The following is a 21,496-nucleotide window of genomic DNA, read 5'->3' on the forward strand; positions in this document are numbered from 1 at the left end:
CAGGTTAGTACTTCGCGTCTTCTGTAGCGGTGGGGGATTCAAAAGTGTCTCAGCTTCACTTCACACTAGTACCAGACAGGAGGATAGTTAAGTTAATTTTAAACTTATCGGCATTTATAGCTCAATTTGGCAGAGCGTGCACGTACAGTGGCCACCATGGCTCACTTTTGACGGCTCGATTCCATTTGCAAAGGCATTTAATAGCGCATGACCTCGAGCAACCCGAGATCATTTGTTTGTTGCTACAGATTGCGCATGTGCATCTATACCCAAGACGAAGGTAAGGGAGGAAAGTAATCAAACGTGGTATATGTACTGTATACCTTGGCTTTGTCATATGCCATCCTATCCACTCCCAGGATCCCACACGTACACCTTGTAGGGTAAGGGGGACCCATGATGTATGAAAGTTACGAGGAGCACAAATATTGTAGAGAAGACACAGAGCCCGAAGTTCGGATACTAGAAACACTAAAAATTCTTCCCTGCTGGGATATGGGCTCCGTGCACAAGTACCCCCTCAACAGTAAGAAAGGGAGAGTTGGGGGGGGGGGGAAGGAGAGAGAGAGACATTCGAACGCATTGCCGATGATGCCCGATGCTCATGTGAAGACTTTGTGCACATTAGTGAGGCGTTCTGGCAAATTGAGACAGAACTGGGCAGAGGAGGAAATGAGGGTTTGCGGGTATTAGGAAAGAGAATAAAATTCTCCTTGCTATACTGCTTGTTGCACTTCATTCCGTTGACAAGTTGAGGCTATTTAAACTTCGCATTTATCGACATGTCAAAAAAGTAAAATACTGAGAAAAGGCCTTTACAGTTTTGAGTTTTGTATTCGTGAAAATAGATGCCAATTGTTTTTCCTTTCATCCTTTCATTCACACTTTCATTCCACCATTTTATAATATTTTTGTAAAATAAGTGAAGTAGGCATATCAAAGATTACAAATATCAATAAATCTGAAAACTGAAGAAAAAAAATCATTACCATTCGATTTTTTTGCATTTTTCTCCACTATGGCTTGTGCCCAGTTCCGTCTAATTTTGCCAGAACGCCTCACATTAGTCAGTCATCCGTATTTCAGGGCGTACGTGCGCGAACCAGTACTCACACATGGTGTGTCCCATCCACAGGGCTCCCAAAAGTTGGCCCGCTCCATAAATTTGGGATGTGCGCACCCAAAGCTACTGGAATCTACTACTTGGCCGAAATGAAATTATATGGTACCAAAGGGTTGAAGTAAAGATCCCAAAATAACAATAACGACCATCTACTATTAATTACAACTGGGGCTAAAATTTGAAGTCTGGAGTCACTCATCCCTCACTGCACAATCATATACGTGACGCATGAGGGCACTGTTCAATGTAATGCCAGATATGAGTCCATGCTCTGGGATCATTCTAAAGCATTCAGCTCATATCGCTGGAACTTGTCGACTTCGTAGAAACCTGCCCTGACCTGCCTGCCTCCGAAATATCTTCCGTTCAAGTCCACCACGGCTGTGAAAAATAATTTTAAATTATTGATATCAATTTATATAAAATGGCTTTGCTGTTTTCTGTAAAATAATTGGCAGACAAAGTGTGCTCTGTTGTAATCCGTAAAATAACAAGCAAATGACATTTTTGTGAGTTACTCTTCTGTTTGGAAAAGATCTTTGATCAAATACTTCAATGCCTTTCCTCACCTTTGATAGCTGCTTCAATCCGCTGGAACTCCACAAATATCCTCACAGCGCTATCATCAGCACTATTGGGCTCCTAATAAAAAAAATCACCACGAAAAAAATTAAAATTCATATTTTAAGAAAGAATCTCAAAGAAAAAGTAATTAACAAATCCACATTACCCTGCCAAAATTTTAGATCCCGTTGTTTGTGACTGGCTCTAAACTGATGTTTGCTTAGCAAGTTAGCTGACCAATAGTTTCTGCTTACCACGGGTAAGAAGAAAGATCACAGAACGGGTCAGTAATGGTTAATAACTCACTGTTTTCAAGAAATGGATCTCATCGACTGCCCTTTTACATGTGTTTTTAGCTGTGCCAAACAGTCCATCCTACAAACCAGTGTTCTGTCTTTCAGGGTCAAGCACCCAACAAAGCCAAATTCCAAGATAATAAAACATTATGTAGAGACACCTGTTCTACAGCTCTGGGCTGTTTATCAGATTTACACATTAACGCTAACCTTCCCAAATCATCCCAAATCATCTTTGAAAAAAATGGAGGATTTTGTAGGATTGAGGATTATGGCAAAAGTGTTGTGTTGTTTTTGCTCAGCTGTGCATAAATTTAGGCCTAGATTATACTTGAAATCCTCCGCACTGCTCCGAGATGTCACTAGCTTTGCCTCAACATATTGACAGTGATTGCCGGAGGATTTTACAGGATTGGGGCAGTGGTCACCCCTCCAAGGACCACATTCAAGAAATAACGGAGGCTTTTAGAGGATTGAGGCCGCTATTTTTACATGGAGGCAGTTGGAGCATTTTGCAGGATTGAGGTTACACCCCAGCAAAATGCAGAGGGAGTTAGGGTTAAACTGACCCATTTGCCCTCACAGTTACCCATCGTTTCGGTAAAGTGTCCTGCTCAGGAACACACACATGGGTAAATATTCAACTACACATTTGGAGAAAGAGTGTTACAAAGCTTTTTGCAGCCAACATGGCCAAGATTTGTTTCCATGCCCCATCCTGGTGCTAATAGTAAATGAAATAAGTTTGAAGCTTTGCCTGGTGAAGATAGCAATAAGGTAAAGGTTTACGGTATCAACATGTGACAAATCTCTTTTGTGAGTTTGTGAGGTTCTGAATAGAACCGGGGGAACCTCAACATTTCGGACGGTATGCTCTGCCTGTCGTCAGGAGACGGGCAGAGTGTACTGTCCGAAACGCTGACTTTCCCTCCTCGGTTCTTTTCAGACCGAACCTCACAAACTCAGAAAAGAGACTTGTCCAATGCTACTACCGTAAACTTTTCACACTAAATGAATCATTTCAAGAAAGAGTATGGCAATATATTTTTTTACACACAGAAAAAAAAATATTAAAGCATTATTTTTACCTCGTAAATGATAACTCTGACTACTTCCCCATATTTGGCACACTCTTCAGCTGTCTCTGGCTGTAGATCGTCATCCACCTCACCCGGTCCAACCATATTCTGGATTAAACAAAGAACATCTGAAGGTTATCCCTCAGCATTAACCCTGAGACGTAGTTTTGGTTGGTAGCTTACTGTATATGTTGCAACACTTGTTTATAAGCGATTGGCACATTTACTGAATGATGACAACATTTGGGCATCAAGTTTATGTCAAGAATTAGTGGCTTGGCTCTGCAGTCATGATCCATAAAACAGCAGTGATTTTGTATAACTAAGTGGCAAGAAAATTTGAATGGAGTTATAACACCTCTTAACACTAACCCTCCAGGATATTTTGGCTAGAAACCCTGCCAAACGCAGCAACATGCAACACTTGTCTATGTAACAAGCCTACCCAGTGTAGCAAGATCCATCAGGCCAAAAGTCGAAAGGCAAAACTGCCTCAGAGTCTGTGGTCACTGAATGCAGCAGGATACAACTGTGGCATTGTTCAATGGGACTAGCTCTCATCGTCTCAGAAGTGGCCGTTTATGCACTGGTGTTGGTAGCTGAATGCATCAAAGTGCATCAGACTTTTCCACCTGATGCACTGTGTTGAGTCTGGCAGGGTTAGGGTTAATGACTTGGTGACTGTGTTTTAGAAACCACAAGTACGGTTCATTTGTGGATTTCAATGCCAGGGTTTTCAGAGTTGGACAAGAACGGAATTGTTTCCTGAACAGACTCGGAATTGATTCCAAAAATGTTGGAGTGACCAGGGACTCCGTGCACAAGTACCCCCTCACGTGCATTATACAAAGAGAGAGTTAGGTGGGACTCCAACACATTGCCGCGGTACACTTGACGCTCAGGCAAAGACGATACAGGTTTGTGCACATTCAGGATAAAATTAATAGTGCGTACTTCGTGCCATATGGCAGCACACCTGTGCTGCATGCAATGCGCCCCTTCTGCAGAGCTCTAGGCAAAGTACCATCTACTGATCAAGCATGGAATCCTGTAGGCCTACACCTGTCTTGGTCTGAATGCAGCCTCATAATCTCTCATCTTGGATTTAGAATCGTTGGCCTGCGGTGTAAGGGTCTACCTAAATTAAATAATCCACATGCTTATGAAAAGACTAACTTGACGACAGTCATTTCATGAGGTGGCACCAGGCTCATGCAAGTCGCACTCAGGTAGTACGCATGCACTCCAGACTCCTTTGACCAATAGGGTTACCACATTGCGCCCGCCTCGTCCTTAAGGGTGTGAGCAGAAGCATAGCACCACCGCAGTAACAGCTTCTAAAATTCTGGTTGCCAGATTCTGCTACAGGGCACTGTCTTTTGGGTTGTCGTATGGCTTGTAGAAATAGGCCAGTCACACTAAGCGAAAGGGGGAAAGCTACCAATGGGATTTTAGAATCATTGAGGGAATTCGGGCGATCCACAATGCAGTGCGCCACCAAGAGTTTGCCACGGAGAGTCCATTTTTCAAGTTTACGGTCGACAAAACATGGCCTGTTTGAATGAGTGTCGGTAGACAACTTCAGCTAATTTGTTATAGATTAGGGCATATTGTTCTGCCGCCTTACAAAAAACACCATATTGATAAAAAGAAAAGGGCAAACATTATACTCGAATCATACGCTTACGAAACAACTGACCGGAAAAACTAACAATTTCAAATGTCCCGCGCTGCAAATTTGTCGACCATCTCCCACAATGCATTGGGAAAAATTAACTCTCCATGGTAAACTCTTGGTGGTGCACTGCATTGTGAAGTACCCGAATTCTGGTTGCCAGATTCTGTTGCAGCCTTTTGGGTTGTCGTATGCCTTGTAGAAAAACGTAAGGGGGAAAAGCTAACAATGGGATTTTAGAATCATTGAGGGAATTGCCTGTCCTCGTATAATCTTGTCATATGAGGACCGGTCCCCAGTCTCATGCCTGTCTGTGACTCACCATGAGCAGCACCACCTTGGTAGGGTTCTTGATGACCGATTTGATGTCTGGTTTTGGCGGGGGCATCATGGCCGACGACGGACCAGGTATAGCAGGGCCAGGTATACCGGGAGCAGGTATACCGGGACCAGGTATACCGGGACCAGGTATACTAGGACCAGCAGGACCAGGAAGATTTGGCCCAGGTGGGGGCGCCATAACCGGAGGGGAATCTACATTGAAATAAAACAAAGTAAAACGGGAAAAATAACATTCTGCCTTTTAAGCTTTAATTCATGGTATACGCCAATCAGATTTTGAAATTGTGGCTTCGATTTTGAACTCCATTACTTGGACATTTCGTTGCCTGAATGCCCATAGCACACGTACATGTATGCATTTTGTAAAGCTCTAAAAACGTCACTAAAGGAAAGTGCGTTGTGTAAAATACCCAGACGAGCTATGTAGCATCCCAGTTACGACGGAAAGCCGCCTGAGCGATTGCAAAAAGTGAGCGATTCGGATCAGTCTTTTGCCCATCACTGATGTCATTTTATAAGTACTGTATATACTCATTGCTGAATGACAGCTTGCAAAAGTGAAATGCTGTTTACTTGAAGACTTGTAAACTGCCTTTTATAGTTGTGGTAAGCATGCAAGTTTGCCCAACTTTTGAATTGCGGTGTGACAGTTAGATAGACTTTTAGCAAGTGGCTAGCCAATATATTGAGGTACATTACGTGGGGGGGGGGGGGGGGGGCCTAGTGGTTAGCATTCGTGACTCATGATCAGAGGGTCAGGGGTTCAAATCCAGCTGCTAGTGGTGTGTTGTGTACTTGGGCAAGCCACTTCACCCCCACTTGCCTCTCTCCACCCTGGAGTGTAAATGGGTATACTGGCATTAGCTGGGGAATAACCTAAGGAGTAATAGTCTCAGTCCTTTCATGCCAAGGACACCGGGGACAGACACCAGCCTGATGAGTCATATGGGATCGGGACAGACTTTACTTTTACTTTGATATTATGTACTTATGTATGTATACAAGATTCTATTATAAATAGCGACGCCTAGTTTCAAATGGTGATAGCACTGTGACAAGCTGATACATCAACTCGACATCGATTGTCCATTGTTAAAATTCTGCCTATAAATTGTAGCAATTAATTTTGCAGCTAGAAGGTTATATTGTCTTTCTTTACTGGTATCTAAGGAATCTGAAATAGCTAAACGCTTTGAAGTCTGACCTGTTTTTCTCTCGATGATCTTGCCTCCTCTCTTACTAGTCTTCTCTACCTGCAGTGCTGTGCTGATGCCCTGCTCTGACTTGCCTAAACCTCTGCCTTCTTGGAAACCGTATTTGGCCATAATCTTGGCTGCTACGGAGTTGGAACTATACAGGAGTGAGGGGGGGGGGGGGGAAAGAGACATGAAAAGTATATTAATAAAAGCAACGTTTTGATTTTCAGTCAAGTTCTCTGTGACCTTACAAAATTACAAGTTGCTGGTAAAATTGAAAAGTTACCAGCAATGTAAATGCGATTCATTATTAAAGTCCTGTTAATGCTTTGTAAATGGAAAAAAAACCCACCTTTACAAAGCATACTTGCTAGTAGTCTATGGGATAGTGCACAGCAAAGGTCTATGGTATGCGTGCAGATGTGGTGATCAATTAAGCAAAACCAGACTACGTCTTGACCTCCGGATTCTGACCACTCAGTGGGTGCCTTCTGTCGGGTCTTCCGTAACCCGTTGTATTACAAACATATGTCAGCCAAATTGACCAATCAACACCTTAGTCCAGATTTCTGATTGCAATGACGTCACAAATGACTTCGATTTGCTGGCACGCGGTGTCATAAAATTTGCATTGCTCAGATATATCAGGCATTGGATACAGAGAGGGCTCCGTTAGACAACGGGTGATACTCAGACTAACTTGATAGCGGGAAGAAGACATAAGCACAAGGTGTAAGTATTAATTTGTGTTCCATTGAAACATGTGGACATTTGTGATAGGATGTTGATTCAGTTTACTCTGTTTGAAGGTATAACATGTCAATGTCACATCGATGTAGCTATTGTCTCATTGTTACACAGACCGACTATGACCATCAGAATTATGGTGTAATGAAACCCTTTTTGGAAACGTGGATTTTCTGGGTTTGAGAAAGCACAAGATTTTTATCGTACTCACCCCATACCGACTGGCACCTGGAATCCTCCGCCTTTAGCAGCCAGTGGCGGACCCATCGGCCGACTGAATTCATCCGAGCCGTCTGACAATGGAGGGGTTTGAGATCTCTCGGGATCTTGCTCATAGGTGCCGTCTTTCTTTCCCTTCATGATGTCGGCGTACGGACGCTTTGTCTTGGGCGGGCCAGCAGGTGCTGCAACTGAAATCAGTAACAAAACCAAAACAATCAACTGAGACTTAAATGTTTGCATGGTGGACATGATCAAGGAATGGGAGGTTTGCCGTAACACCATATGTGAATGATATCTCTTTGTGAGCTGTATGGCTCTTGAGAAGAACCAGTTGGTTTAACTCGACGCTTCGAACAGTATGCTCTGCTCGTCATCAGGAGACTGCCGGACTCTGGTTGGTGTAGTAGTTCAAGTAGTGGATGCTATTCAGTGGACCGTTAAGGCGGGAGATTCTGGAGCAGGATCCTGATACAATTAGGATAGGAATTTTTGCGGTATTTTGCTGGGTTGAGGAAAGTAAAGCTAACGTACTAAAATCAAACTTGATTTTAATATGGGCTCCGTGCACAAGTACTCCTTCAACGGCCAGAAAAAGAAGGTGTTGGGGGAGACCTAGACTGGTTCCCGGTCCATCCACTGCGTATTTCATATGATCCAAAGTTATTGGGGGGCGGGGATTAATCTGGGAGACCATGGCAAGATAAATTTGAACGTATTTGCTCGCTGACGACGCCCGACGCACACGCAAAGACGCTGTGGCTATAGCTTTTGCACATTCAGGAAGTCGTGCGTACTTTGCTCGCGAACCAGAACAGTACAATACGCTTCCCCTGTATGTCCCGTCTACGGAGCTCTCAAAAGTGGTAACAACGCGCCCTCTTTTTGTTGGCGCATGGAGCCCATACCAAGTCCTGGAAAAATGTTCCGACACTGCCCCTGTTTTTTCCCTCATTGAATTGAGCCTTACCAAGAAATAAATAAAGTTTATTTTCAAAACGCGATATTTATCCATTTGAAAAAAAAAGTGAAACATTTTCACGGAAAGAGGAACTTTAAGGAATAAAAACAACATAACAGTTGTTCGAAACTTCATTTTTCGCTTTTATTGTTTTCTATAAATTGTGTTTAACTACACAACAACCGTCGAAACTGACTTTTGGACAGCCAGTAGAGGGTGTGATTCTAAAAGATAACAAAATGGCATTTATCGCATTTTGGAAACTTCTCTTCAAGCATTCCTTTCCCCTCCTAGCATAGAAAACCCAGGCTTCAACACAGCATTGAGGATCAACAACTTTGCCTCTTTCTCAGAACAAAACCAACATTAAACGTTGCCTGTTTCTGATAGTTTCTTATTCCAAAAACGAGATCAGATCACTCCAATTTTCTCAAACACTGAAGCATCTATTTTTCAAGCATTCATACTCACATGGTTCATCTGCAGTGGATGTATCTTCATAGATCAGTGAAGTTGGCGGTGCAATTGCAGCCCCGCTACCAGCTAGACCTGCCAATAAGAAATCAATTCATACCTCAACATGGATTTGCAATGCACACACAAAAAAGGTAGTCTATGTAATAGAGAATGCCGTGGTCTATTACGCGCAAACAGATTTGCTGATTAATTAGGCAAGACCCCGCCTCTTGACTTCCTAGATTTTGACCAATCAGCAGGCGCTTTCTATAGGTCTATCGGGTCTTCGGTCATTCACCCGTTGCGCGTCATAGACATGGATTTAAAAAAAAATGTCACGGCGCGCGGTGCTCGGTGCACTCCCGGCTGTTGTTGTATTACAAAACGCTGCATTCGAATTGACCAATCACAGCATTAGTCCTGCTTTTGGGATGAAATGACGTCAGGATTTAGTAAAGTCGCCTCCGATTGGCTGGCGCGCGGCTTGCATAAATCTGCATGCTTTGACATATCGGACGTTAGACAGGAGATGGCTCCGTGGATAACGGGTGATACTCAGACTACAAAAAAGGGGAACAACCCAGTAATTTGATGGCACATAAACAAAAATCATCCCAATACACCTGCATCAACCCTAACCTTCCTAAATCCTCCAAAATCCTCTTTGCGAAATGGAGGATTTTGCAGGATTAAGGCTATATGGCAAAAATGTGTGGCTAAATTTGGAAGATGCACTCCGCACTGCTCCAGAATGTCACTGGCTCTGCCTCAACATATTGACAGTGATTGCTGCTGATGGATGTTGCAGGATTGAGGCAGTGGTCACCCCTCCAAGGACCACATTTCAAGAAATAATGGAGGATTTTGCAGGATTCAGGTTGTATGCAATTTTTACATGGAGGTAGTTTGAGGATTTTGCAGGATTGGGCTGCATCTTAGCAAAAATGCCTTTGGGGTTAGGGTTAAAGATTGTTTTTTTGCTCTACTTGTGAAGCTTGCATTTGCAGACATGTGAGCTGCTTATATTGCATTATCCACTCGGGTAGAAACCTTGCCAGAGTTGGTTGGTTGATTGACATCTTATATGGCCTTAATGCTAAGGAAAACAAGACAACTTGTGCATTTACATGGGCTAAGTGGAATTAGGAAAGCCACTTTACCTTTCCGTCTTGCCCTGTCTCTCTCCTCTTCTTCTTCTTCATCGGGCCGACGCGAGAATCCCCTGGGTGGGGATCTCTCTCTATCCCTGTCCCTGTCCCTGTCTCTCCTGCGGTCTGATCTGTCCCTATCTCGGTCCCGGTCCCTGCCTCTGTCCCGATCCCTGTCACGGTCCCTGTCACGATCTCTATCGCGGTCCCTGTCACGGTCTCGATCACGATCCCTGTCGCGATCTCTTCCTCTGTAAAAACAAGGAAAGTTCACAACTGTAAGCAATGTTACATTTAAGTACCTTAACCAGTTCGTGCTGGGATTATTTTGACATTGACTGGGCCCAGGTGCAGGATTGTTTTTCACAGACCTTGATGCCAGAGGGGTTCAGGCTGTCATCTGCCGGTAGCACACCCTGATATTTCCGGCCTCGCTCGCTGCGAGCGGGTCGCAGACAGATATTTCCGGCCTCGCTCCTTGTGTGTTTATTATTCCTCTTTTCAAAATACGGCAAAACCTATGCATGCATACACGTAGTCTGACCTGAACTGGTCAACAAAAGCTTAATTACTAGGTAATACCTGTTGAATGCAACAGCACAAGTGTCCCTGCAATCACCACTATCATCACTAGTGCATGGTTGGATTCTGCGAGCTAATCTTGAGGACACTACCAACTTCCTGAGACTTTGTTGTGCGCATATAAGATCTGACAATTTTTTTCATCGGGATAAATGTGGCAGATAAATGCACACACCAGTCAATGGGGGGACATGGTAGCCAAATCTGAATTCTGCATCTTTTTACGCAATCAAAAAACTGATGAAAACTTTTGTTTGCACAAATGTTGGGACATACGAAACACCTAAAAAACTTTTCTGTCAAAGCGTTTTGAAAATATGTATTTACTTCGGAAAACACCAGGCTGGCTCATTAGGGTTAATCAATCCGTTAACCCTCCTGCTATCTGAACAGTCACAGACAGTCAAAAAGTCAATCCTCTTCCCCTGCCATGCCTTTAGGCTAGTCACCAACAGTCAGATCATATTTCAAGAAAGCATTAGTCAACAGACAAAAGCAGAAAGTGGTAGGCACAGCTGGCTTAAGGGGGAGTGTGTGGCGTAGTGGTTAGGGTTCGTGACTCATGATCAGAGGGTCCAGGGTTCGAATCCAGCTGCTGGTCATATGTTGTGTCCTTTGGCAAGCCACTTCACCCCCACTTGCCCTCTCCACCCAGGAGTATAAATGGGTACCTGCAATAGCCGGGGAGTAACCTGCGATGGACTAGCATCCCATTCAGGGGGAGTAGAAATATTCTCAGTTGTTTCATGCTACTGAAACCGAAGACAAATGCCGGCCTGATGAGCCACATTGGTTCGTGACAGACTTTACTTACTTTACAGCTGGCTTATCAATCACCTACAGTCAAAGCATTGCTATATCAAGTTACATAAACAGTCACAGCCACAGCCTGCTTTTTGTAGGCTGGGAGTTCTTAACTGTTGAAAACAGTCACTTGATTTTGACTGAAAGAACAACTTGGCACAGAATGCATGTCTGCACCGGAGGGTTAGTGAGTATCTATTTCCTTAACGTTACCCTCTCACCTGTAGTTGTCGCCGTCTCTTTGTCGCTCAACTCTCAACATCTCCTGCATGACTTTGTCTCGCATCTTCTTGACAATCTTCTCGTACTCGTTGGGGAAGGCCGGGTCATACTCGTTCTCCACGTCGGAAGCGATGGGCATCGCTTCGATGAACGCGGGCTGCGAAGACTTAGACGTACTCTGTTACAAAAAAAAGCCAATTAGATATTACTGTTAAAGATACGCTTTTTCAAAACCATGTTCAGCGAGATTTTAACATGTGACCTCTTGAATAGTACTTTATAGAATAGACAGCAAGCGTCTATGATATGTGTGTAGATTATGCAAAACAACACTTTTTTACTTTTTAAAGCTGAACAAAGAAATTGACTGGAGCGGGCTTTGAACCTATGACCCCGGATTAGCGTTCCGGCGCTCTACCAACTAAGGTACCCATTTCTATCAATGTATTTTTTCAAGATAGTTGGAAGCCATTAACCCATATATGCCATGTAGCCAGGGATCACACCCAAAGTCACGATGCTAGCAACATTAGCAATGCTGCAAACCTGGAAAAATGCTGCAAAACGGGGATCACTCAGAGAGGATATAGCTTTTTATTACAATTTCCCAACTACAAGGCTTCAAAATACAAGACTGCTTCTTGGTCTCACCGGCTTGACTGGCGCAAAGGACGGCCTGGGTGGGGATGGAGAGGGTGGGGTCAGCTGGGTCGCCTCCTCAGCGCTGGCCCCTCCTTTCTTCAAGTCAATGACAGGTGCCAGGGTGGCGGCTCTGATCTTGCGCTGGGCCTCAGTGAGCGAGGCTTTCTTCATGCGGAGATGAGATTGCATCATCCGGATGCCTGCTGACCACCCAGCTAAAAAGAGAGAGATAAATTACATCAGTTAAAAGCAGAAAAACCAATAGGTCTCTCTCAAATAACGTCATTTCCTACAGATCAGCCACGTGCATCGGCATTTTGAGCATCAACTTGCATAACGCACATCGGTTGCGTCGTATTTCGAACACATTTCGAACAACAAGCGCGCGTGGTTGGAACATTTTCAACACTGCCACAATGCGTGCTTGATTGCGTAAAATACGCAGTTGCAGTTCTCCTACAGAGATGGCCTTCTTTGAGAGAGACCTACATGTACATCAAAAGAATATTCAAACCCCTTCCAAAAAGACAGCTTCCATATTCTGTACAAAACAAACATGCGGACACATTTGGATTACTGCATCCAATCATGGAATCCTGGGATGAAAAGGACACATGTATGTATACAGGTTCTTGAGAAAGTACAGAGATTGGCCACAAAGCTAGTGCCAGAACTACAACATCTTGAATACTCAGGGAGACCTAAGGCTTTATAGTTTGGAGCAGAGGAGGAAACGGGAGGATGTTAAAGAAGTATCCAAAATCCTGAATGGCTTTGGAAAAAAAAAAAACAGCCAGGCAAGTTTTTTTCAGTTGGAAAAGTCTGGGGGGCACAACCTCTTCAAAACCAGGTCTACGTAAATCAATTCGCTGCAGACGAGAATTCTTCTCGCAACGTACTGTCAACAACTTCCCACCATGTGTAGTCAATGCTGTGAACACCTTCAAAAGTGAGTTAGATAATTACTGGCAAAGATATTGGGTACTGAAGACTACAGTCTATTAGCGCTGTCCTGAACATATTGAATACTCGAATAATCGATCATCAAACGAATATTCCAATTAGCTTTTTTCAGTTTGAATATTTGAAAACACAAAAAAAAAAGTAACTGTGACGTTATTTATTATAAAGTTGTGGCACTTTATGGTCAGGTGCCACTGTTTTTGTCGATGGTAATGACGGCGGTTCATTGTTCACCTTCTTTTAGCAGGTTAAAGCCTTTTTACAGTTTTAAAATACGTCCTGCAAAACAGCGCCCCATATTGATTGCTGCATGCCAATTTGAACTGGCACACTTTTTGTGCAACTTTTTACCGGTGCAGCACGCAGTTGCAGCTGACAGTTTCGAATATTCGGTCAAACGCAGTTTCGAGTAAATAAATACTAAATTATTTGAAAACTTTTAAAATGGACAACCCTAGACTAGAGTCTATCAATTAGCCATCCAATTGTAAGTTAAGTGTGAGCGTAAGTGTACATCTTCCCCATGCAAAATTGCAATGATGAAAAATAAAGGTTGACCTTGTACTCGCTACTGTATCAGACTCAATTGTACTTACAGACATCTGGTTTCTTGGTGTCTGGCGTGGTGTCTTTCTTAGGGGCAGTATCCACCCCTAGCCCATCGTACAGAGACATGGTGACTGTGGATTACGTCAATTTGGCAACTTGCTTAAAAGTTCCACTGGAAACAATCTGTCAAACGCACAGTTAAAAATAAAAATGACATGCATGTACTATAATGCTGTGTGTTACCATTCAGCACTCCAGACTCGAGAATGATTTCAGGGAAAGAATGTTGCAACCTGACACTGCTTTTTTTCTTCATACATGTATATCATCTCAATGAAGGTCAGTAATTGCAAAAATGATGATAAGACATGAATCAGAGACTGAGAAACATTTACAATTTTGTTCGGAAATACTTAGAAAATTTTCTTGACTCTATATAAAGTTTGTACACAACCGCTGAAGTAGCATCAGGTTGCAACATTCTTTCCCATTTCACTTCAATAGTTCAAGACCAAGAATCTGTTCAAAATTGCAAAAAGGGTGTCATTAGAATTGAGGAAAGTCTGCTTTTGATTGTAAAGGCAATTTTTGAGCAATAAAAAACATTTTTGACTCTAATTTGATCAAAACAAAACAGGGGCCCTACACTTCACGATCGCCCCATTACTGATAGCCATTATTAGAAGGCAGTGTATATTTTGCCGGAGACGGCAAACCTTTAGTAAACGTTAGTTTGCCGGATATGCACTGAACATGCGCAGTTACTGTTTTTTTGTACTTAAACATTTTCCAGTGAAAAGTTTTAGTCTGGCTCCATGCCAAAATTATTGTTGTTACCTCGTATTCACAAGATGGGATTCAGACCATTTTATAATTTCGGACTTTATTTCCCTTTTAAAAAAAATCCTCCAGAGCCACAAATGATCTGAAAAAGAAAATGTAATACTCTGCAAGAAATGTTTGAGACATGTTCAAATAATAAAAGAAGAATATTCTTATTTATTTGGGGATGAGAAAAAAAAACTTAAAAATGTGTTGCGGTCGGAATCGAACGCGAGTCATCCTGCTTACTAGAGCCTTTGCTTAACCATTACACCAAACGTGCTACACAACTTTTGGTGGGAATTTAATACATCTTATAATTCAGCCCTATTTTAAAGAGTACAGCGCCGTCTGTTGATATGGATTGCCGCCGGCAAACCTTTAGTAATCGTTAGTTTGCCGTCATTACCTCCGGCAAAATATCCACTATCTTATTAGAAAGAAAAACATCCTCCATATCTTCAGAAATCATTTTAAAGTCGAATTTGAGCAACAGGAACTATTTTTAATAACAAGAAATTTTCAGCCATTTTTCATGCGCTTTCAGATTCATTCGTCATGTTTACGTTTTACGCTGAACTCACTACATTGATGACAAACAAGTTTTTGGTTCTCTCATTGTCACAATTGCAAAATAATTAATACTTATAAAAAACATGTAATCTGACAAACAAAATTAATATGGTCATGGGCTCAGCTCAATCAAGAAAATACACCGGTTCACTAGAAGAAATTGCGCCCTCTACGTCAACACCAGACGTCTGCACCATACACACGCGCGTATAAAACAACATAATGTCAATGAACTCCACAAGCTGACAAGAAAAGCAGGTTTTTTCCCGGAAATTTCAACGGATAAAGAAGGTAAAACTGGATAAATAGTTAGTACTTACTGGAGTCGTGATAATGCATCAAGACAATTTTTGCTAAGTTTCGTCTAAATCCCTCTTTTTTTTAAGTTGCATATTGCACGGCGCGAAGTCGATCGTCGAGGGAGAACTTTCGCTGCCGCGGATCACACGCCGTTCAATCGAGTCTGGGTCCTGTTGTTCTACAGCTGGGTTCGTAATATGAACCATGATTTATCGGGTATCCGACTATCTTTGACCAATTAAGGTCAATACATTTTTTTGTGCAGTACATCATGTACATACACTGTTTTGTGGAAGTCCTTAGGAGAAGCTAGAAGAACACCAAGTACCAAGACTTAGTACACATTTTGGGGCGGGGGGGGGGGGGGGGGCGGTAATTTCTCGCTGGGGTATTACCATTAATTGAAAATTATTTGTGTTTTATTTCTTACGAAGTGGCTATCGTTACGGCACTCGTTGTTTAGCGCCCTCTACGATTTTTTTTTGATACGCACGCAGGTATATAATTATTTGTTTCCCCACGTTTTATCGAGCAGTGCGCCAGCTCAGCCGATAGAGGGTAGGATTTTGCACCGCGAGGTTGCGGGTTCGAATTTCAGTTTTGCACTCGAATTTTTTTCCTTTTCTAACCTGAGGCTTTGGAGGATTTTTTTTAAAAGGGAAATAAAGTCCGAATTTCATAAAGTTCAAATTCACTTTTTTCCTTCTAATTTTATATTTTCTTGTCATGTTTTTTTTATAAAAGTTGCCAGGTTGCAGTCTACCGTAACGATAGAAAATGGGAAATGCGTTACGGCTGCCGTAACAATAGCCACTGCGTATTTCTTAAGTGGTGTCACTGTCAGGTCTCAGGATACTCCTAGAACTATGAGGCTCCGCGTGAGCGGAGCCTCATAGTTCTAGGAGTAGTCTCAGGATACTACATTCATCGTCACTGATCATACAAAAAGTTTTTATTAATTAGCCCTAAACTAAAGCGGCCTAGCAAAAAAATTGATATAGGCTACAGTTGTACTTGTACTTGCACTTTCATGACTTTTGAATGATTGAAAGGACAAACAAAAGAATCGGCCCATGTTCAAATAAGGAATAACTTCTTTAACAAATTTAGATGATTTTATATTTGCGTCACTATGAAGTATGATAATTCAATTTTCGCAGGCTGAATTTTCAGCCCGTCACAAAATATAAAACTATGCACAAAATATAAAACTTTTTCTCAGAGGAGTTCAGATACACTTATAAAAAAAGTTGAAAATAAGTATTTAAGGGAGGGAAAAATTGAATTTGTTGAAGGGCAACGGACCAGGGACGGTAGATCTTAAACATGGGAATTGCTTTCTCTGTGTTTAATCCGTGTCTCAGACATATTTTCCCCATTTTTTCTACACAGTGACAGAAATCATGTCTTGGCAATGTTTCGACAAAAGTGGCCGAGAGATAAAAAAAAATATGCATGAATTCCCACGGAATAGCTCATGACTTGACAACACATAAAGGCTGACTCGGAAATCCCTGCCAATGGCAACAGCTACCATGGCAACCACCTCATCCTCCTCGGCTATTCCTCCATCAGACCCGGCTGTTGCCAAGGCCCATTTCCGTGTAGCCCAGTACATGATGGAAGCCGGGGTGAAACTTCAACTTCAGTCTGTCACGGTGGCCTCGGCGTGCACCATCTACTATCGATTCTTCTCAGTCTGCGACGTGCAGAACTACGATGCTCATCTTGTGGGCGCGGCCGCTATCTACCTAGCGACTAAAGTGGAAGAACAGCATGTGAAGCTGAGGGACATTATTAATGTATGCTACAGGTCCGTAGATGGTCATTGCTTTCAGAGCTTTTTCTTTTTTGCTGAACTCCTTGGAATTTTCTCAACTTGATAATAGGGCGCAGAAATCTAGGTACTTCTTACATTGCATCATCTAGTTCCCAGACCTACCGTATGTCCTTGAAACTCAATAGCTCTTTAGTTGGGAGTGCTGAATGGTAACACATAGCATTGCAACCAACCAAAAACTGGTGTTCAAATGAATAGATGTTTTCATTGGCTGATGTATCCTGCCCACACCTATAGAATTGACCAATTTGGCGAAACCCTTAAAATTGACATCTCCCCATTGCTAGATTCCATAAAATTCATTGATTGGGATGCCTGTTACTACGTCAGATTCAAATCAGTAGCGTTGAAGTCGGGTCCATCACAAGTCTGTCACAAGTCTGGTCAAAGTAAATCACAAGTCCTTTCACAAGTCCAGTCACAAGTAACAAGGGATGAATAGTTAAAAAGGAATGCTCTTGTTACAATTCATTTGAATAGCTATTAGCTTGAGACTTGAAGTGAGACTAAAGGACTTGTGAGGACTTGTGATATGGTTTCCATATCGACGTTAAGCTTACGCAAACTGTGCAGACTGCACGGACAGTACGCGGAACCGGGTTCAACTTTGCCGATCGTCTGCGAGTGAGTTTGCGTCTGTCTGAGTTGTCGGCGACACTTCCAGATGAAATATACTTCCATATGTCTGCGTTGCAGTTTGGGTCCTGTTTGCGTTTCACTTTGCGTTTCTTACGTTGATATGGAAACTAGGCTTTAGGCATCTGTAATGGTAGTAAAGCTGAAGGGGATGGGTTCGAGTCCCACCCGAGCATGCTTGTGAATATCTTCTCACAGGCTCTGTCTCCGACAACACTTAGTGTTTATAAGTTACAATGGTGGAGCGCCAAACCCAATATTAAACTTTTAATATTTCTACTGTTTAGGGTCAATGAGTTTGGAAGCAGAAAGGTGGAATGGAATTAACAGAATCTCCCTTTTGGAATTGAAGTCTGTAGTATCCTTACATGATAGCTATGTATTAGGCACCACCTGCTCTGAAACCACACACCCAGAACCAGACATATTACACCCTAGAACAGTACAGCCCTTTGATAAGCACAGAACCTCATGTGATGTACTGAGATGTACTGAGACACAATAAACCAAGCAAGCATCGAAGCAACACCTATTATCTCCATGTGCTATTGACAAGCTCATTACATTACATTGGCGACGCGGATGGGATCAAAATTGGGAGGAGCTCACTACATTACAAAGTCAACTTATGAAACTTATATTTTTCTTTGCTAATTTTCTTTATCGTAGAATTCTCCACAGAAAGGAGCCACCGCTTGAAGTGGGCAAGAAGTACTGGGAGCTGCGAGAAAGCGTAGTCAACTGTGAACTGCTGCTGATTCGCATGCTCAAGTTCAACGCAAAGGTAACAGGCATGGGCGGAGCTTAGGTGTCTCAAGGAGGGAAGGGATGAGGTCTTATTGCGTTAGAAGATTTCTAAGTTTACAATTGGGATCTCTGCACGTGCATGTAGTGTCAAATAGTGCTTATTTGCAGTTATTTTTGACCATTTCAAAAACATTAGACATAAATTGGTAACAGGGGACCTGTTATAAGTGGACAGGACTGGACAGTATCTGACTCTAGGTCAATAATAATACTATTGTCATTATATAGCACTTAAACAATACCAAAGGTCTCAAAGCGCTTCACGATTATTACCCCTGTTCATCAGGTCGTGAGACCATTTTTGTTCCTGCAGCAGCTCGGGATCAGTGCAATTTGGTATCTTCCTTCAAATGTAGCCATTTATACTCCTAGGTGGAGAGAGGCAATTGTAGTAATGATCTCTTGCCCAAGAACACAAGCTCCATGCTCCCCGGGTTGGGACCCACGTACCACGGCACATGAGTCAAACACCGAGTGGACCACGGCGCTCCGCAGTGGCGCTAGTTGTAATGGGCTCTTGCAAACACTTATGAGTTTTCTGATGATGATTTTGCTGCCAAATATGACTAGTAGGGGATCCCCCCTTCAGTGACACCTTTGTTTATGCATAATTGTATTAAAGTAAGTTAAAAACAATTTAAGATCAAAACATCAATTTGTCTTTGACACAGGTCACCCTGCCGCACAAGTACATGGTGCACTACCTGAAGTCACTGCGGGATTGGATGGATCAGGAGGTGTGGAACCAGACGCCGATCTGTCGCACGGCTTGGGCTATGCTGAGAGACAGTTATCATGGCAGCATATGCATCCGTGTCAAGCCGCAGCACCTAGCCGTAGCCTCTATCTACTTTGCCCTGCAGTGCTACGGCGTGACAATGCCACATCGCGAGGACCAGGCCAAGCGGAAATGGTGGCAGGTAATGGAATCTGTACATTGTCCTGAGATGGTGCAGTGTAACCGTTCATCATACTTGTACAACATACCATGGATATATCGCGTGCTACGTGTCAGTGTGAAACGCTTACTAATTTTGTTGACTTTCACCCCCTTATCTGACATTTAATTTGATTAAAAGAAGATGAATTGCTTAACAAGAATGTGCCACTTGTTTTGGTTTCAAAACAGGATTAGCCACAGATATGGATACCGCCAATTTCAAATTCTTAGCATTTCCGATATAAAGTGTATGCGTACATGTACACAATGCGCAAAACAAGGGAATGGTCGACAGATAGCTAAACCCATACTAACACGTATCCGTATTCCGTTTGGATGTGAAAACCTTTCTAATGTGTTCAAGTGTCCTGCTTCACTTTCTCCATCACCATTTAGGGGATTTCAGTCTCTAAGGCCAGATTCCGAAACGCTCCCAAGCTTCCGTTATTTTTTATGACCCGCAGGTTTTCAGCGAGGATCTGACAGAGGAAAAAGTCCAGGGCATTGTCTCGGAACTCATTGACATGTACGACATGGAAACGAAGGTCTAGCAAATAGACGCAACTTGAGGCTTTGCACAGTGATGATTGTAAATTTGGGAGGATTTTGCGAATACACCATCTGAAGTGATGAACACTAACAGAGAGCTGGTGTCAGAGACTAACCAGAGTGTTAACCTGATGTTTTGTCAGTAAGCTATGATTGTCACCGCGAGAAGGGTCTAGCAGTTAGCTTGTTTCAATTCCCAACAATGCTGAAAAATCGGAGGAAAGCTTACATTTCATTTCTGTTCCTCCTTCTTTAATGCAATGCGAAGCCAGAGGATGCTGTGTACATGTATGTATGCATATGTGTATTCTGAGCACTTCGCTAGTGTTGAAAGAGTTTTAGGTCTCTTGAGCTTCACTCCAAGTTAACCACCAATCTCTACGGACTTCATGCACGTAGACGGTGCTTTGGGATCACTCTCGAAATCTGCATTTGGAGGGAAACACAAGTGCATACTGGTTCATGTGCGTACTACGCGTCTTGTGCAATTTCTTCAGAATGTGTATATTACACATATTGTTCACGTGAAATTTACAGATTTGTAAATAAAGAAATGAATAAACTTTCTGGACATTTGTGCTTTGGAATTATTTGGAAACTTTATTACATTTACATCATTTTTATCACATAAAATAGTTATACATGTTATATTGCACATTTGTGTAAGGCCAAAAAATAGTTCTGCTTCCGGTTTCCCTACCTACCCTATTCTGACAGCCCTTATAATTTTTTTTTATTGGAAAAATGAGGAAAAAACACCCAAAACCATCAATTTCTGCCTTTTACCCTTGACTACACACAGATGCCTCCATATGATCGTACACAAAAAAAATTGCAAAAAAAAAAATTCCCTACCTACTTACCCTGTTTTCAAATGCCACGTAATCGGAAGCAGAACTATTTATTTTATTTGGCCTAAGTTGTCTATTTCATTTTGAAAGGTGTCTGTGACCACAACATTGCTCAATGGTTTGAACGCAGCATCATCTCTGAAAATATGTCGGCACATTAATTAGAACCCATGAACAGACTGTGTTGAAGTCGAGTCCATCACAAGTCCTACAGTCTCAAGCTCTTCCAAGGCATTCCTTTGTTATTGTTCACCCCCTGTTACTTGTGACTGCACATGTGAAAGTACTTGTGATTTACTAATGAAAGTACTTGCGATGGACTTGTGCTGGACTCGACTACAACACTGTGAACAAATAAAAAACTAATTAAATTAACCCTAACCACCCCAACCCCTACAAAATCCAACTGTATATTTTGTTGGAATCTTTTGGAGTGATTACTGCACTACTAAACTGATAATGCTTTACATGGGGTCAGGCATACCACCAAAATCAGAGTTTGGGTGTTGAGTTTTACCATGGTGTTGGATTTTGCAAGAGTGAGGAAGGTTCCTAGTAAATTACTCCAGGGGGTTAGGATTAATAAAAAAATTAAAGGGTAATAGAGTAA

The 21,496-nt window shown here is 42.4% G+C and overlaps 2 protein-coding genes across 3 annotated transcripts; one reads left to right on the plus strand and one right to left on the minus strand.

The window, feature by feature from the left end:
* Positions 1-402: 402 nt before the first annotated feature.
* LOC119726657 (splicing factor 45-like) lies at positions 403-15,386 on the minus strand. The gene is made up of 12 exons (XM_038198423.1): positions 15,284-15,386; positions 13,616-13,751; positions 12,066-12,271; positions 11,414-11,592; positions 9,819-10,057; positions 8,674-8,751; positions 7,234-7,432; positions 6,284-6,429; positions 5,060-5,271; positions 3,072-3,170; positions 1,693-1,765; positions 403-1,504 (listed from the first exon to the last, which is right to left on the minus strand). Exons 2-12 carry the CDS (start codon positions 13,692-13,694, stop codon positions 1,401-1,403), a joined length of 1,614 nt encoding a protein of 537 aa, XP_038054351.1. The 5' UTR covers positions 13,695-13,751; positions 15,284-15,386; the 3' UTR covers positions 403-1,400.
* On the plus strand, positions 15,170-20,711 carry LOC119726658 (cyclin-Q-like). 2 transcript variants are annotated; one of them, XM_038198425.1, is made up of 5 exons: positions 15,170-15,254; positions 16,656-17,076; positions 18,409-18,523; positions 19,218-19,466; positions 19,951-20,711. In XM_038198425.1, the coding sequence occupies exons 2-5, from the start codon at positions 16,784-16,786 to the stop codon at positions 20,035-20,037; spliced, it is 744 nt and encodes a 247-aa protein (XP_038054353.1). In that variant the 5' UTR covers positions 15,170-15,254; positions 16,656-16,783; the 3' UTR covers positions 20,038-20,711. The 2 variants fall into 2 exon arrangements, with proteins under 2 accessions (XP_038054353.1, XP_038054352.1); XM_038198424.1 differs by lacking the exon at positions 15,170-15,254 and adding an exon at positions 15,391-15,451.
* The last annotated feature ends 785 nt before the right edge of the window (positions 20,712-21,496 follow it).

Source organism: Patiria miniata, unplaced genomic scaffold (assembly GCF_015706575.1).
Source record: "Patiria miniata isolate m_02_andy unplaced genomic scaffold, ASM1570657v1 HiC_scaffold_2, whole genome shotgun sequence".
In the NCBI taxonomy this organism is placed as follows: Eukaryota; Metazoa; Echinodermata; class Asteroidea; order Valvatida; family Asterinidae; genus Patiria; species Patiria miniata.

Excerpts from the sequence above, each read along its gene's own strand:
- LOC119726658 (XM_038198425.1), top strand. The coding sequence starts at position 16,784 with ATGGCAACAGCTACCATGGCAACCACCTCATCCTCCTCGGCTATTCCT. Across the intron at positions 17,077-18,408 it reads ATTATTAATGTATGCTACAG|AATTCTCCACAGAAAGGAGC; the intron begins GTCCGTAGATGG and ends TCTTTATCGTAG. Across the intron at positions 18,524-19,217 it reads TGCTCAAGTTCAACGCAAAG|GTCACCCTGCCGCACAAGTA; the intron begins GTAACAGGCATG and ends TCTTTGACACAG.
- LOC119726657 (XM_038198423.1), bottom strand. The coding sequence starts at position 13,694 with ATGTCTCTGTACGATGGGCTAGGGGTGGATACTGCCCCTAAGAAAGAC. Across the intron at positions 5,272-6,283 it reads GATCATCGAGAGAAAAACAG|ATTCCCCTCCGGTTATGGCG; the intron begins GTCAGACTTCAA and ends ATTTCAATGTAG. Across the intron at positions 3,171-5,059 it reads CCAAGGTGGTGCTGCTCATG|AATATGGTTGGACCGGGTGA; the intron begins GTGAGTCACAGA and ends TGTTTAATCCAG.